This window comes from Pteronotus mesoamericanus, unplaced genomic scaffold (genome assembly GCF_021234165.1).
Source record: "Pteronotus mesoamericanus isolate MK-2021 breed Mesoamerican mustached bat unplaced genomic scaffold, CSHL_Meso_final contig_22, whole genome shotgun sequence".
Lineage (NCBI taxonomy): Eukaryota > Metazoa > Chordata > Mammalia > Chiroptera > Mormoopidae > Pteronotus > Pteronotus mesoamericanus.
In genome coordinates, this window is record NW_026555090.1 from 7,234,137 (window position 1) to 7,246,921 (window position 12,785).

The 12,785-nt window shown below is 42.7% G+C and overlaps 1 protein-coding gene across 2 annotated transcripts in view; it reads right to left on the bottom strand.

The window, feature by feature from the left end:
- Positions 1 to 12,785, bottom strand: part of DNAH9 (dynein axonemal heavy chain 9) — a 301,438-nt gene that overhangs the window by 115,865 nt on the left and 172,788 nt on the right. For both annotated transcript variants that reach the window (XM_054571228.1, XM_054571229.1), the window contains exons 42-43: positions 8,148 to 8,309; positions 3,661 to 3,857 (exon numbers count right to left, since the gene is read on the bottom strand). In XM_054571228.1, the coding sequence (XP_054427203.1) occupies positions 3,661 to 3,857; positions 8,148 to 8,309 (359 nt within the window). The remainder of the gene's footprint in view (positions 1 to 3,660; positions 3,858 to 8,147; positions 8,310 to 12,785) is intronic.

Below are 12,785 nucleotides of genomic sequence, written 5' to 3' on the forward strand. Positions count from 1 at the left end.
CCCCTATTTTCCAGAGGAGGAAACTGGGGCTTGGCCTTGGGGGAGTTCGGGGACATTCACGGAGGACCACAGCCCGATAGTGGCGGAACAGGATGGAAACCTGGGCCTGGCTCTATGCAGCACAGGTGCCCGTAACGCTCCACGGTGCCTGTAACCACCTGCAGAGCCCGTAACTAACTACTGCACAGTGCCTGTAACTACTCAAGTGCCCCACTAAAGCAGCAAAGCTTAGGGAAGGTGTGGGGAAATCAAGAAGAAGAAAATGTTAAGAATTCAAGTGGTGAGAATAGCCGGATAATATCATTTTGATAATATGCTCATCAACATGAGCATAGGCTTTATTGCCCCTATAAACGTAGGCCCTCGCCTTGGCCGGCCCCCTGGGCTCTGGCCAGCCCTGTGAGTTCCTGGGAAAGTGCATCCAGGGGCATCCTTTCTGCGCTGTCTCGTCCCCCCTCGGGTATCAGAAGGTGGGACCTCCTTGCAGTGAGTCCAAACCCCTCCACCTCAGGCACTGGGTATAGTGATGAGAAGTCATGGAACCGTCCAAAACTGTTAGGTAATCTGTGTTTCTCAGTAAATTGTTTGGTGTTCTGTTTTCTGCTTTTCCTGGCTGGTAGAAGCTGCAAAGATTTGGGTTGAGGAGCCTCAGGGAACAAAGAGGAGTATGAGGGTGAAGCCATGGGACACTGGTACTTTTGAATGATCCATCCAAATACGCTTCAGTCTTCAGAGTTGCCCCCTCCAGACGGTTCATTATTCTGCTGTGTTTCCTTTGCTCGACCAGTGTCAGCCCGCGGATCACCCAGCTTGGAAACCACATTGACTGTGACACTCAGGTAGCTCTTAAACGTCAGTGAACAGACACCTTAAAACCGTTAGTCACTGACCGCCCACTGCGCACCAGACACTGTCCAAGGTCCTCGAATGAAACATGATGTGTGCTCAAGGAGCTGACGCTGGACCAGGGGGAGGCCGGAAAGCACCCGAGGACGCGTCGCAGGATAACGGGTGAGAGCCCCGCTCCAGAGCCCGGCTGCGTGAGGGTCCGCTCTGGCTCCCCTTTTCTGGGTGTGTGACGTCAGGCCTGACTTTCTTCAGGGTTTTGTTGGAGACTAAATGAACGGGTGGATGCAAAGCACCGGCGCCAGGCCTGCAGTGACTACTCTGGGGAGAGCAGCTCTCCCACGTGCTGCCCTCCCGGCGAGGCCCTTCTGACCACTTGTTTCAAACCGCAGCCACGCCCCGGCACTCTCTGTCCCCATGTTTCTTCTCATGTGACGTGCTGAGAATTTGTACTGAGTCCCTGCTGTGTCCCCGACACCGCCCTAGGTATTGGGGATCTAGCAGTGAGTAAAACAAAGATCCCGGAACTTATACCAAAACGATCTGAGCAACAAATATGTATCAGATGAATGTTGGATGTAAACAAATAGAGCGGTTAATCATGACAAGTGCAGCAGAGCAGTCATGTAATCTGAGGGGAGGACCCACCAGTCGCAACTGAGTTCAGCGAGAGGTAGGTCTTTGGTGATGTCTGTAAGAGCTTCCGTGGTTCAGTAGACTGAGAAGAGGATGAAAAATGACAGGTGTGACAAGAACACCTTTTTGATGAGTTTGGTTGTAAATAGGAGAGAAATGGGGTAGTGGATGAAAAGGGATAGTAGAATTAAGAATAGTTTATTCTTTTTTGATACACGATATGTTTATATTAACGTATATGATCCGGAAATTAATGAATTGATGATGAGGTAAGAAGGAAGAGAGGAAAGGAGATGACACAGAGAGAGAGAGAGAGAGAGAGCAGGGGAGGGGAAAGAATGGGAGAGGAGAGGAGGGGAAACTGCAGGGAGGAGCAGAGTCGCCGAGAAGCTGAGAGGAGGTGGGACCTAGTGCACAGCTGGAAGAACCGACCTTGGGTATGAACAGTCACTGAACTGTTAGGAAAGTCGGTATTTGTGTGTGGGATGCAGGTGGAGTACCGATAGGCTGTTAGAGTTGATGGCAGGGACCTGAGAAAATTCTCTTTGGGTTGCTTTCATAATCTCAGTGGAGTAAGAGCTGTGCTCATTAACTGCGCAGGAAGAGAGGGGCAGGGCGTTGCAAGCTCGGAAAGGAAGCTGTGCGGCAGCCACCGCAGGGCGCAGGCCCGGGAAGCCAGCCAGGGCGGTGGAGCAGGATTGCTCGCGAAGTCGAGGGCGCCTCTGATATTCGTGTCTGGAAATCTGAAGCGAACCAAATCAACATGGTAGGGGATTGTTCTTCGATAATCTTCAGGTGCTGAGGGGCAGGTGTGCAGAAGAGAGTGGGGTTTAACTGTAGTGGGCTTTTGTCACATGGAAGCAGTGACAGGAAAGGCAGGGAGCTGGCGCCAGAATGACTGCGTCCACGGTGGTGGAGGAAAGTAAAGACATGGAAGACATGCCAGGCGAAGGGGCAAAAGAGTTCGAGAAAGCAGTTCGTTTCTCTTTATGGAATAAAGTGTTGATACAGTTTAAGAACAGCTGGAATAAAAACTAGATGGGTGAATGGAAGGGGGGGAAGCGCAAGTCGGAGAGTGGACGCTCGGCACGGAGGACCTGGAGGTGGGCTCGCTGCCGACGACAGACGTTGCAGGCCAGGCACATGCTGACGGGGGGCGGGGGGCGGGGAAGGGCACTGGAGCTGCGGAAGCCGAGGACAGAAAGACCAGGTGCACAGGTGCCAGGGGAGCAGAAAAGTATGACCGAGGACAGCAGGACGGTCCTCGCACCAAGGTCACTGATACATGGCAGGCAGAACTGGACGCTAGCAGGTGACAGTAACAAGAAGAGACAATGAGTGCAAAAGTCCAATTACTTGGGCTTCAGAAAAAAGAAAAAAACCAACTGGAGTTTGTGAAGGATGAAAGGAGAAATGGTTTAAATACGTCAGTGGGATGAGGTGGGGGCAAAGGGGGCACTTCCTTCTCTCTAGGCCCCGGGCCCACGGAATGGGGAAGAAAAACAGCCTTCCGCAGCTCAGGGGCCAGTCGGGTCCCAGGCAGAATTTACCGATGCAGGAACAGCTCGGAGGAGTTGAAGGAGGAGTGGATTTTTCTGCTGAAGACCGTGAGTATCGGAGGCAGGGAGGGAGGACGTGGGCAAGCGGGGAGAGTGGCAAAGGGATGCGGAGTCAGGGGGTAGGGGTAGCCCTGGTGTGAGTATAAAGTATCTGGGAGGCCTGGTGACTACGTCAGCGACTCATTTGGTAGCGATAACACCCATGAGGATGTTTAACTTTGGAAATACATGTGTGTGCACTTAAGCAAAAAGCTCCAATCTCATTATTATAAAATTGGCCCTTGGATCAATATGGGGTGGGGATGCAGGTTCGGAGCTGTCTGGTGCTTTGTTTGTTGTCTCACATTTGCCTGTGGTGTCACTGTGGTCCAGCCCAGGAACATTAAATGACAGACAAGGAAAAAGTAAACCCTGTTCTGCCTGCGTTCAGCTCTGTGGTGCCCCCTGGGGCCAGTGGCAGGGGCAGCGGCCGCTGCTCTCCCAGCAGCCACCTTGTCCTCCACAGAAGAAGCAGTAGCTGGTTTCCTGGTTTTGTCAGTGTCCTCAAACGCCCACATGAGGCCCCCAAGCAGGGGGAGGGGAGACAGCTGAGAAAAGAAAACAAGAGAAGCGCACTTACACGTGCCGCATGGCGTCCTCAAAGAGAACCAGGTCCATCACCATGTTGACTTCGTTGTGACTCTCCAAGGCTTCCACCAGTGTCTGAGCCAGCAGCTCCCATGACTGCACAGGCATGTACTTGGGCTCACCGATGCCGTTTGCAAAGTGGCAATACATGTTCAGGCTTCGGGTCTGCTCCATGGTCTCTTCAATATCCTGGCGAGGAGATGCAGGGACAGGCACCCTCCTTATCGAATCTCAGGTTCCAGTTCCACGCACAGTGGAGATACCTGAGTTCCCTTCTCTCTCTACACACTCCCCCAAATGAAATATCCGTGCTGATTCCAACACGGTCCCTCCTGAGAAGCCCTCTGAAACGGGTGTTTAACACTTGTTGATCAGCTCCATGAAGTCATGGATGACGTCTGTTATTCCTTTTGGGCCGAGGATCGGCAGTGAAAGGTGGGAGATACCCTTCTCTCAAGCACAGTAAGAAATGGGCTCCATTTCTGGGCAGAGTAGGTGGGGAACAGGGGGGATTTCTCTAAGCAGGGCTCCTCCACCTGTGTCAAGGGAAGGAGATCGTGACCCAAGGGCCTCATCTCTCCAACATCCATTCCGACGTGCCTTGCTCAGCAACGTCATGAAACACCTTTCCCTGTTCCTTGTGAAAACACACACTACAGGAAGCAAGTCCCAACTCCATAAGCTCAGCACAGAGGGATTAGTTTCTGAAGAATTTGCCGCCAGCCATCCTTAGGTAAAAGGATATTGATAATCCAAAAGCATTTGCAGCAGAACCCCCTATTTATAAAACTTTCACAAAGGTTTGGGCTTTTTGTGTGCCAGCTCCTGTCCCCAAGACAAACCTTAATATGTCTAATAAATACGTAGCATGACTCAGCTTAAAAGATAACCAAGTCTGTGTCTCTTCACTGCCAATCTAGTCTCTAATTATTGAAGACATGGCTAATATATACATATATATTTTGATTCCAAGAGGGATTACTTACTTATCAAAACACAAATACCTGAGGTTTCAAGAGTAAGAGGAGTTGTAGAGGAAGTAAGTCCAAGAAAGAATAGGTTTTCTAATGCATAAAATTTATACCCTCACAAGCAATTGTCCCCAACTGCCACTCTTTTCTCCTAAAGTTCGGGCTTGGGGGTCCACCCGGAAAACAGGTAACCAGCATGCTGGCCACCAGCAGGGGCCTGGCCCGGGACATGAGGGCACTGCCGGGTCAACCTCCAATAGGGTACCTCACATTTAAGCCCATGACACAAGGTTCATCAAACCTAATGGCAGGGAGGTGAGGACGGCAGTGATCTCCATGGAGACACCGAGACTGTTGCCTGGTTGTAAGGAGAGAGGAGTGGAGGGAGTTAAATATCAAAGAGTTATTATACTTTAAAGATAGTTTCAGAGCCACAGAAAACCCTTAAACGATTCTGCCGTTGCTAGACTGTAACAATAAAGGTCCAGACATTTGGATAAGATTGAATGTAAGGCAGGAGAGCCATTTTTGCTACTTGAGGAAAACATGCGGGGAAGTGATGTGGGAGTCCATTTGCCCAGTTTGAAAATGAGCTCATACACTGGGAATGAGTCCTGGCGGCAGTCAATTTGCACAGACGATCTAGCAGAGGAACGGCCAAAGCGCAGGCCTGAAAAGCCTGGTCTACAAAGACTCTGATGAATAAACTACGCCTCCAATTTTGTGATCAGATCTGCGCTGTACAGAGGGGAGAGAGAAAACCAACCCACACAGTCATTCAAAGATTTCTTACTAGTGACTCTTTTCCCTTAGATTGTCAAATAAAAAAATGACAACAGCCAACACAACCATAGCCATCCAGTGTGAGTGAATCAAACTTATACCTAATGGTCAGATTGGCAAAAAATATATTTTTGGTATGCCACAGAATTTTAGCGACTAGTTTACATGTGCCTGTCACATTCCTGGTTGAAAGGGTGAAAAGCAGACCTTTGGAATTTTAATTTTGGCCCAACAGTACTCATATACAGTACAGGTTTCCTTCAACTTATGTATATGTTTTGCCAAGAAGGTGGTTGCAAGGAGAGGCTTCACACAATCAGGATCGCTGGGCAAGGACGAAAGGTAACGTTTGTTATCGTCTCTCAGCGTGAGCTCTGTTTAGAGCCGCCTCCAGCAGACACAGGAGCAGCCTTGGGGCGTGCCTCCCTAGGCACGCTGGCTCAGGCAGGTGGATGGGGCGGTGACGCCTTACCCAGAGCACACTGACAAGACAGAGCAAGTCATTCTACCTCTGATCCCTGGAAGGAGAAAAAGATCAAGAGTTTTGCTTTTACAGTAATAAAAATCAAAAATGAAATGATTATGTTTTCAGCAAAGCCAAATATTATAGTTCGACTTCAAAAAATTCCATTGTTAGGTAATGGAGTGAGGTCTCTTCACCTAGTTTATGCAGTGACAGTGTTTATTCATAATTACGACCCTGTATTTTGCAGCAAGACTGTGAAATTAATGCTTAACTTTACAGAGATTCTAACAGAGAAAAAAGGATAAAATTCATTTAAAAGGGAAGGCATAAATGCTGTTTGTGCTAAAATAAAAATGTGCATTAATGTAAAAAACCTCACAAATGTTGTTGGGAAAGGATAATGACAGTATTAATTATGTCTGGCTCTATGGTCAAAAATACATGTCCTTAGTATACAGACCCACACAGAAACCTCTGTTTCAAAGGCTAAGTATGGTCACGCTGAAGTGCTAGCTTAGACCAATTTAAGAAGACAGTAGCCCTGGTTTGTGTGGCTCAGTGGATTGAATGTCAGCCTGGGCCTGCGAACCAAAGGGTCACTGGTTCGATCCCCAGTCAGGGCAAATACCTGGGGTGTGGACCAGGTCCCCAGTAGGAGATGAGCGAGAGGCAACCTCACACTGGTGTTTTTCTCCCCCTCTTCTCTCTCCCTTTCCATCTCTCTAAAGATAAATAAATAAAATCTTAAAAATAAAAAAGAAGACAGTAAAGGCTCATCATATGCAGAGTAACAATGAAGAAATGAATTGGCAAATTCTACAGTGCTCAGAGAGGAGTATCTAAGATACGAGAGTGTTGAACATTGGATCATATAAAAATGATGGGATAAGTGGAGGAATTCATAGTGTTTGAACTGGGAGAGGACAGACTGAGACAAGTTACTTAAAATGCCGTGCAAACATTCACCAGCTGTCCTACAGGTAGGGGTGGGCAGTAACTAGCTTCAGAGACAGACCCGGGATCTTATCAGGAAAAAAAAATGTGGAGAGCTAACCCCCAGGAGATGAACATAGGGACGACATGGTACATTTAAATGCAACATTTGATTACTTCTAAGTTCAAGAGGGGACAGACAAGTTGTATGTGTGAAAAATATGGGGCTTTATCCAACAAAAGGCTCCGTGTCAGGTGTGGGACCATTCTGATGCTAAGAAGTGTGATGTGATCTTAGAGTGTGATAATGTATCCTTGTTTCCAAGGCATATTCTATGAACCAATCATTCTGAAAATTATTAATAGGTTTTATGGAGGGAAATAGGCATAAGGTCCAATATGTTTGGGAAGTGGTATATGAATCAGGGTCGTTCAAGATATTCAGGGCTTTAATATGTCAAATACACTGAATCTCTAATAAAGGAATATGATACGAAGTGGTTTCTCAACTTGAGAAATCAGACATCTTTTTTTTCAAAGGAATATATTGTGGTGGAACTATTTAGCAGGACACATTTTGGAAAACAGAAAAACAAAGTTCCGGTGTATAAGCAAAGGGGCATGATGATCTTGCTTTCAGTCAGACAGCAGTTAGGGCTGGAGTGAAAGTCAGTCACCATGATTTCAGAGGAGCAAACGATGGGAGAATAACCAAGGAGATGTCAAATTACTCTGGGTTTGAACACAAGCCATGTCAGGAATGGCTGCAAGAACAGAGACTATGTGGCTTGGAGAAGAGAAGACCTAGGAAGAGCAAGATGAATGGCCTTAAAATATTTGAAGGTTTGTCATGTTAGACCTAGGATTAGCAGACAAGGAAATACATTTTAGATCATCACTATTAGAATCAATTTCTAGTCTTTAAAATTGTTCCAAAGGTCCCAGATTTCAAAATTGGTCTAAATGTTCAGTTGTCTGCAGTTCCAAAGTGGCTGCCTCCGGAAAGATGAGACTGCCCTTCCAAGGACGCTGGTGTGTCAACTGGGATGACTCATCTGGGAGGCACCTTTGAGAGCAGTTAGTGCAGAAAAAGGGCTTGGATCGGTCGATGTCCACAGACCTCCTCAGCACTGAGCTTCCACGATTAATTTGTTTCCCCTAGCCCTGGCATTTTTCACCTTGGCAAAATAATGATAGAGGTCTCCTTCCTTATGTAATCTCTCATTTTCTCCAATTCACAGGCTAGATTCTTACCATTTCAGTGATCATCTGCATAACAGTAATTATTTTTCAAATGTTAAAAAGTATTCACAGGGCAATACTCACGTCAAAAATTTTCTTGACCACTTCTCTCTGGATTTTATCAAAAAGAACAAAGTCCTTTTCTTCCACCAGCTTATCCCGATAAACACGATTTGATTCATGCAGATAGAGCTTTACTAGGTCCTGTGGGGACTTTATACAGTCCACCGAGGAGAAGAGAATGCCCTTCAAGGAGAACAGACAAAAAAATAACATGAATAACAACTTAAAACTACAACAGCTACAATTTACTGAAGCTGGTTATGTGACAGGTACTGGACCAAATGTTTTGCCAGACAAAGCTCCTTTAACCATCATGATCATCCCACGAAGTCATTTTTATTATATTCACTTTGTGTAATTTGGAAATTCGGATCCGGAAAGATAGGAAGCATGCCCAATGTCACACAGTGCACAGCCGTAGTTCAGAGCAAAAAGGTTTTGAAATCAGTTCGCCTGACCTTAGAGTCCGGAATTTTAGTTGTTACTACTAACATTGCCACAATGAGGAAAGACATGGCTTCTCTGCTGTATTCCAGTTTCTCAAGTGCCATTTTGAAAACTAGTCTAAGGGACAATTGCTTATGGGAAATCTGAATGAGGACAAAGGACTGGAATGAATATAGCTAAACTTTGCAGGTCACCAATACATTTGTACATGTCTAGTAGGTTCTCCTTCCTATCCAACACAGGGATTATTCCAAATATTTACTATTTTTTCAAATTTTCGTCACATCTCTGTTACTATTAGCCAATGTTTTAGCTTTCTTCTTCACTGAAAAACATAGATCACCAAGATTAGAGCCCCTCAACAATTTCAGTAAGTCTTATAATTTAAAATTCATTTGTTTCTCTGTTTGCCTTCATTGCTTCCTTTCTTCTCTTAGAGAAAAAGTGGTCATTTAGTTGTTCGTTATCACCAGCAGAATGATGCTCAGATTCAACAGCTGGCATAAAGGTCTGGTTATAATATGATTACCAGCCTGCTTTCTCAAGATCACCCTTATCACCACATCCCATGAAATCTAGACTTCAGCTTCACAAAGCTCAAATTATTTTCTGACCCTGAACACTTTCTGTGCCTTCACGCCTTTTTCTTTGTTTGCTCTGCTCATCTTTTAATCTCTAGATCAGCTGGCATCCTTGGTTGAAGTTCTCCATGACATCTTCTTTCCTGCCCAGCATTCCTTCTCTGATGTGCCCCCACATAATCCTTTATGTATAAATATCTACTTATAAGAGAATTATTTTTCTTTGTACAGGTTTGCTTCTTCCAGGTCATGGAGAGTGTCTCAAAAGCAGGGAAACTGAGAGTTTTCATTCTGGCTGTGGTTTGTTTTAATCATCCTATTACTAGCACCTCGCATGGTGCCTGACATATCCTAGATTCCCAGTGGATATTTGTTGAAGGAGTAGATGAACTAACACTGAATCCAACAATTACTGTAACATCACAAGAACTTCCGTCAGTATTTCTATTTTTGGTAATGGCAGAATAACTGATCATAGACCAACCTACTGAGATCAACTACAAAAGACCAAAAAATTATGTTTAAGGTTTTACCTTTTTAGAGGCATTAGAGAGTAAGCAAGTGAGCAAGGACTTGAGGGGCTTGGATACTAGAGAGAAGAGAAGGAAGCGAGCTCGACCCCAGCTGTGGCACATTTATCTCCTTCAGACATTTGCCATTTCATGAGCAATGGCTTACAGGTTCGGAGAGTGAGAAGACAGAGACAAGTGATAGGTTAGGATGCTGAGCAAAGCTTTTTCACCTCATTGGGTAAGAAGGATGAAAACTGGAGGTCAGGGATTCCCAAGAAAGAAGTTAGAGCTAAAACCCCCAAGGACCCAGTCAAATGGTTATACGCTAGGAGCGCTTGTGTGAACACGCAATTCAGTCCTCACAGACACCCAAGCCCAACTTCAGTCTCCCCAGGACCTGGAAACTGCTTGCCAGAAGCAGAAGTATATAATTTCTGAAGGAAAATATTATAATCTAAACCCTCAAATTATCTGCACACTTTAGAGCTCACAATGCCTGGCAATCAAATAAAAATTACTGGGAATACCAGAAGGTATAACCAAAACCCAGAAAAAACTGACCTACAGAAGATCTAGGTATTGGAATTACCAGGCACAAACCGTAACAAAACTATCAATAATATGACCAAGAAATTAGATGACCAGGTAAAGAATCTTAGCAGAGTACTGAAACCTTGAAAAATAAATCAAATGGAAATTGTCAAATCAATCATCCTCATATTACAGTTACCAAAACTGAGAAATTATCAAGTGGGGTTAACAAAGAATAGACACAGCTGGAAAGAGAATCGGTGAACAGAAGGAAAGATCAGCTCAAAATATTCAGACTGAATAACAAACAGGAGGAAAAAAAGAAAAATTACCAAAGAAAAAAGCGTAAGAAGCACACGAGACACAGTGAAAATGTCCTTACCTGTATTGAAATACCAGAAGTGGAAGTGAGAGAGAGGCAGCAACATTCAAAGAGATAATAGCTCTAACATCTCCAAAACTAAAAAAGGGACATTAAACCAGGTTCAAAAATGCTACAAACACTAAGCAGGATAAATATTAAAAATACCACCTAGACATCTTAGGCATAATAGTGAAATTTTTGAAAATCAAGGACAAAAAGAAAATTTTAAAAGTGGACAAGTGAAAATAAAGTACATATACTCTCAAAGGAACAGTAAGACTTAGAGATAACTTCTCAATAGAAACAATGGAAACCAGAAGACAATGGAATGATAGCATGAAAGAGCTGGAAGAAAAAAAGCTGCCAGCTGAGAATAGGTTGGAAGGAAATCCTCTTTCAAAATTCTTTAAAAATAAGAAATAAATGAATTTTTAACCTAATAAAACCAGAAATGCAGCAAGAATAAAATCAATGGAAAGGGTAACGTGTGAGAAAATGTAAATAAATGTTGACTTACTAAGACAAAAATATTAGTGTATTATGGGTTTTCAAAGCACATTGAATAAAAATAAATAACTAGCATAAAAATTGAAGGGAGGTAAAATGTTCTAAGATCCTTGCATTGTATGGTCATTGATAAGCGCACTTATTTATAAAGGAAAAAAGAATAAAAATGATGCACTTGGTAATCATTAGATGAATAGTAAAAGGATAAATAGCATGCTAAAAGAAAAAAAGAATAAAAATATAATTAGTTCAGTAAAATACAAGAAATTAGAGAAATGAAACATAGACTAGGTAGGACATATTGAAAACAAATAGTATAAAGTTGGTTTAATCTTAAATAAATAAAATAACAACAAATATAAATGAACTAAACATTTTAATTAAAAGACAGTGATTATCAGACTATTTTTAAAAAATCCAACTGTATGCTACCTATAGTAAATATATTTTGAATATAAAGCTACAAAAAAGCTGGAATAAGAAGCTGGAAAACAATATAGCATAAAGATACCAAAAGAATATGGAGTAACCATGCTAATATATAAAATTGACTTTAAAGTAAGAGTCATTTTTAGATATAAAGTATATTCAATAATAGGAAAAGGGCCAGTCAGCTAGGAAGGCTGAGAATTAATGATCTCAGTAGCCCTGTCAAGAAGTTAGAAATAAGAACAGACTAGACCAAAACCTAAAGTAAGTAGGAACAGATTATTAGAGTAAATATTAATAATATAAAAAAATCAAATAGAGTCAATAAAGTAAAAAACATAATACTGATAATTTTTCAGTTTCTTTGAAAAGACTAACAATTGATAAACTCCCGAGTAAGACTGATAGAAAATAAAAAGAGAAAACAGAAAAGGCATACATAATCAATATGCAGAATGAGGAAGAGGACATGATGTCTCCTACAGCAGATATAAAAGATAATAACAGCATATATGAAGTTTTATGCCAATCGCTTAGAAATTGTTGACATCGACCTTACCAGAACTGATGTGTCAAGATATAGGAAATCTGAAATGTCTAAAATGTATTAAAGAAATTGAATTTATAATTTAAAATCATCTACAAAGAAAACTCCTGGTGATTTCATCAGTAAATTCTTCTGACATTCAATACAGGTACAATATGTTTTACAAAATCTTCCAGAGGAGAGAAAAAGAAGGAACACCTTCCAATGTATTTTATGAGGGCTTCATAACCTTAGAATAAATAGAAGAAAGAAAAAATTATATGACACTCATTAATATAGATGCAAAAGGTATGTCAGATAAAGAAGTAGAATCCAGCAAAATGTAAAAATTTTAACATGTAACAACTAAGTTGGATTGATTATAGAAGTGCAAGGTTAACCTTGCATTAAAAAATAATCAATTTGATTTATCACATTTCCAGGAAAAAGGAAAAAAAAAACCATGATAGAATAATTTTAACAGATACAGAGAAATCATTTAAGTTTCAACACAGATTCATGATTAAAACTCTTGGTAAAAATAAAAGAAGGAAGACATTTTCTTAATCTGGAAAAGAGCATCCACAAAAACCTAGAGTAAGCATCAAACTTCATGGTCAGCTATTAAAAGCTTTCCTCCTATAATTTGAAATGCAACAAGACCACACTCACTGCCTCTTTTCACCATTGTACTGGCAGTTGTAGCCAGAACGATAGGACAAGAAAAAGGAACAGAGTCTTTAAAGAATGGAAAGAAAGAAA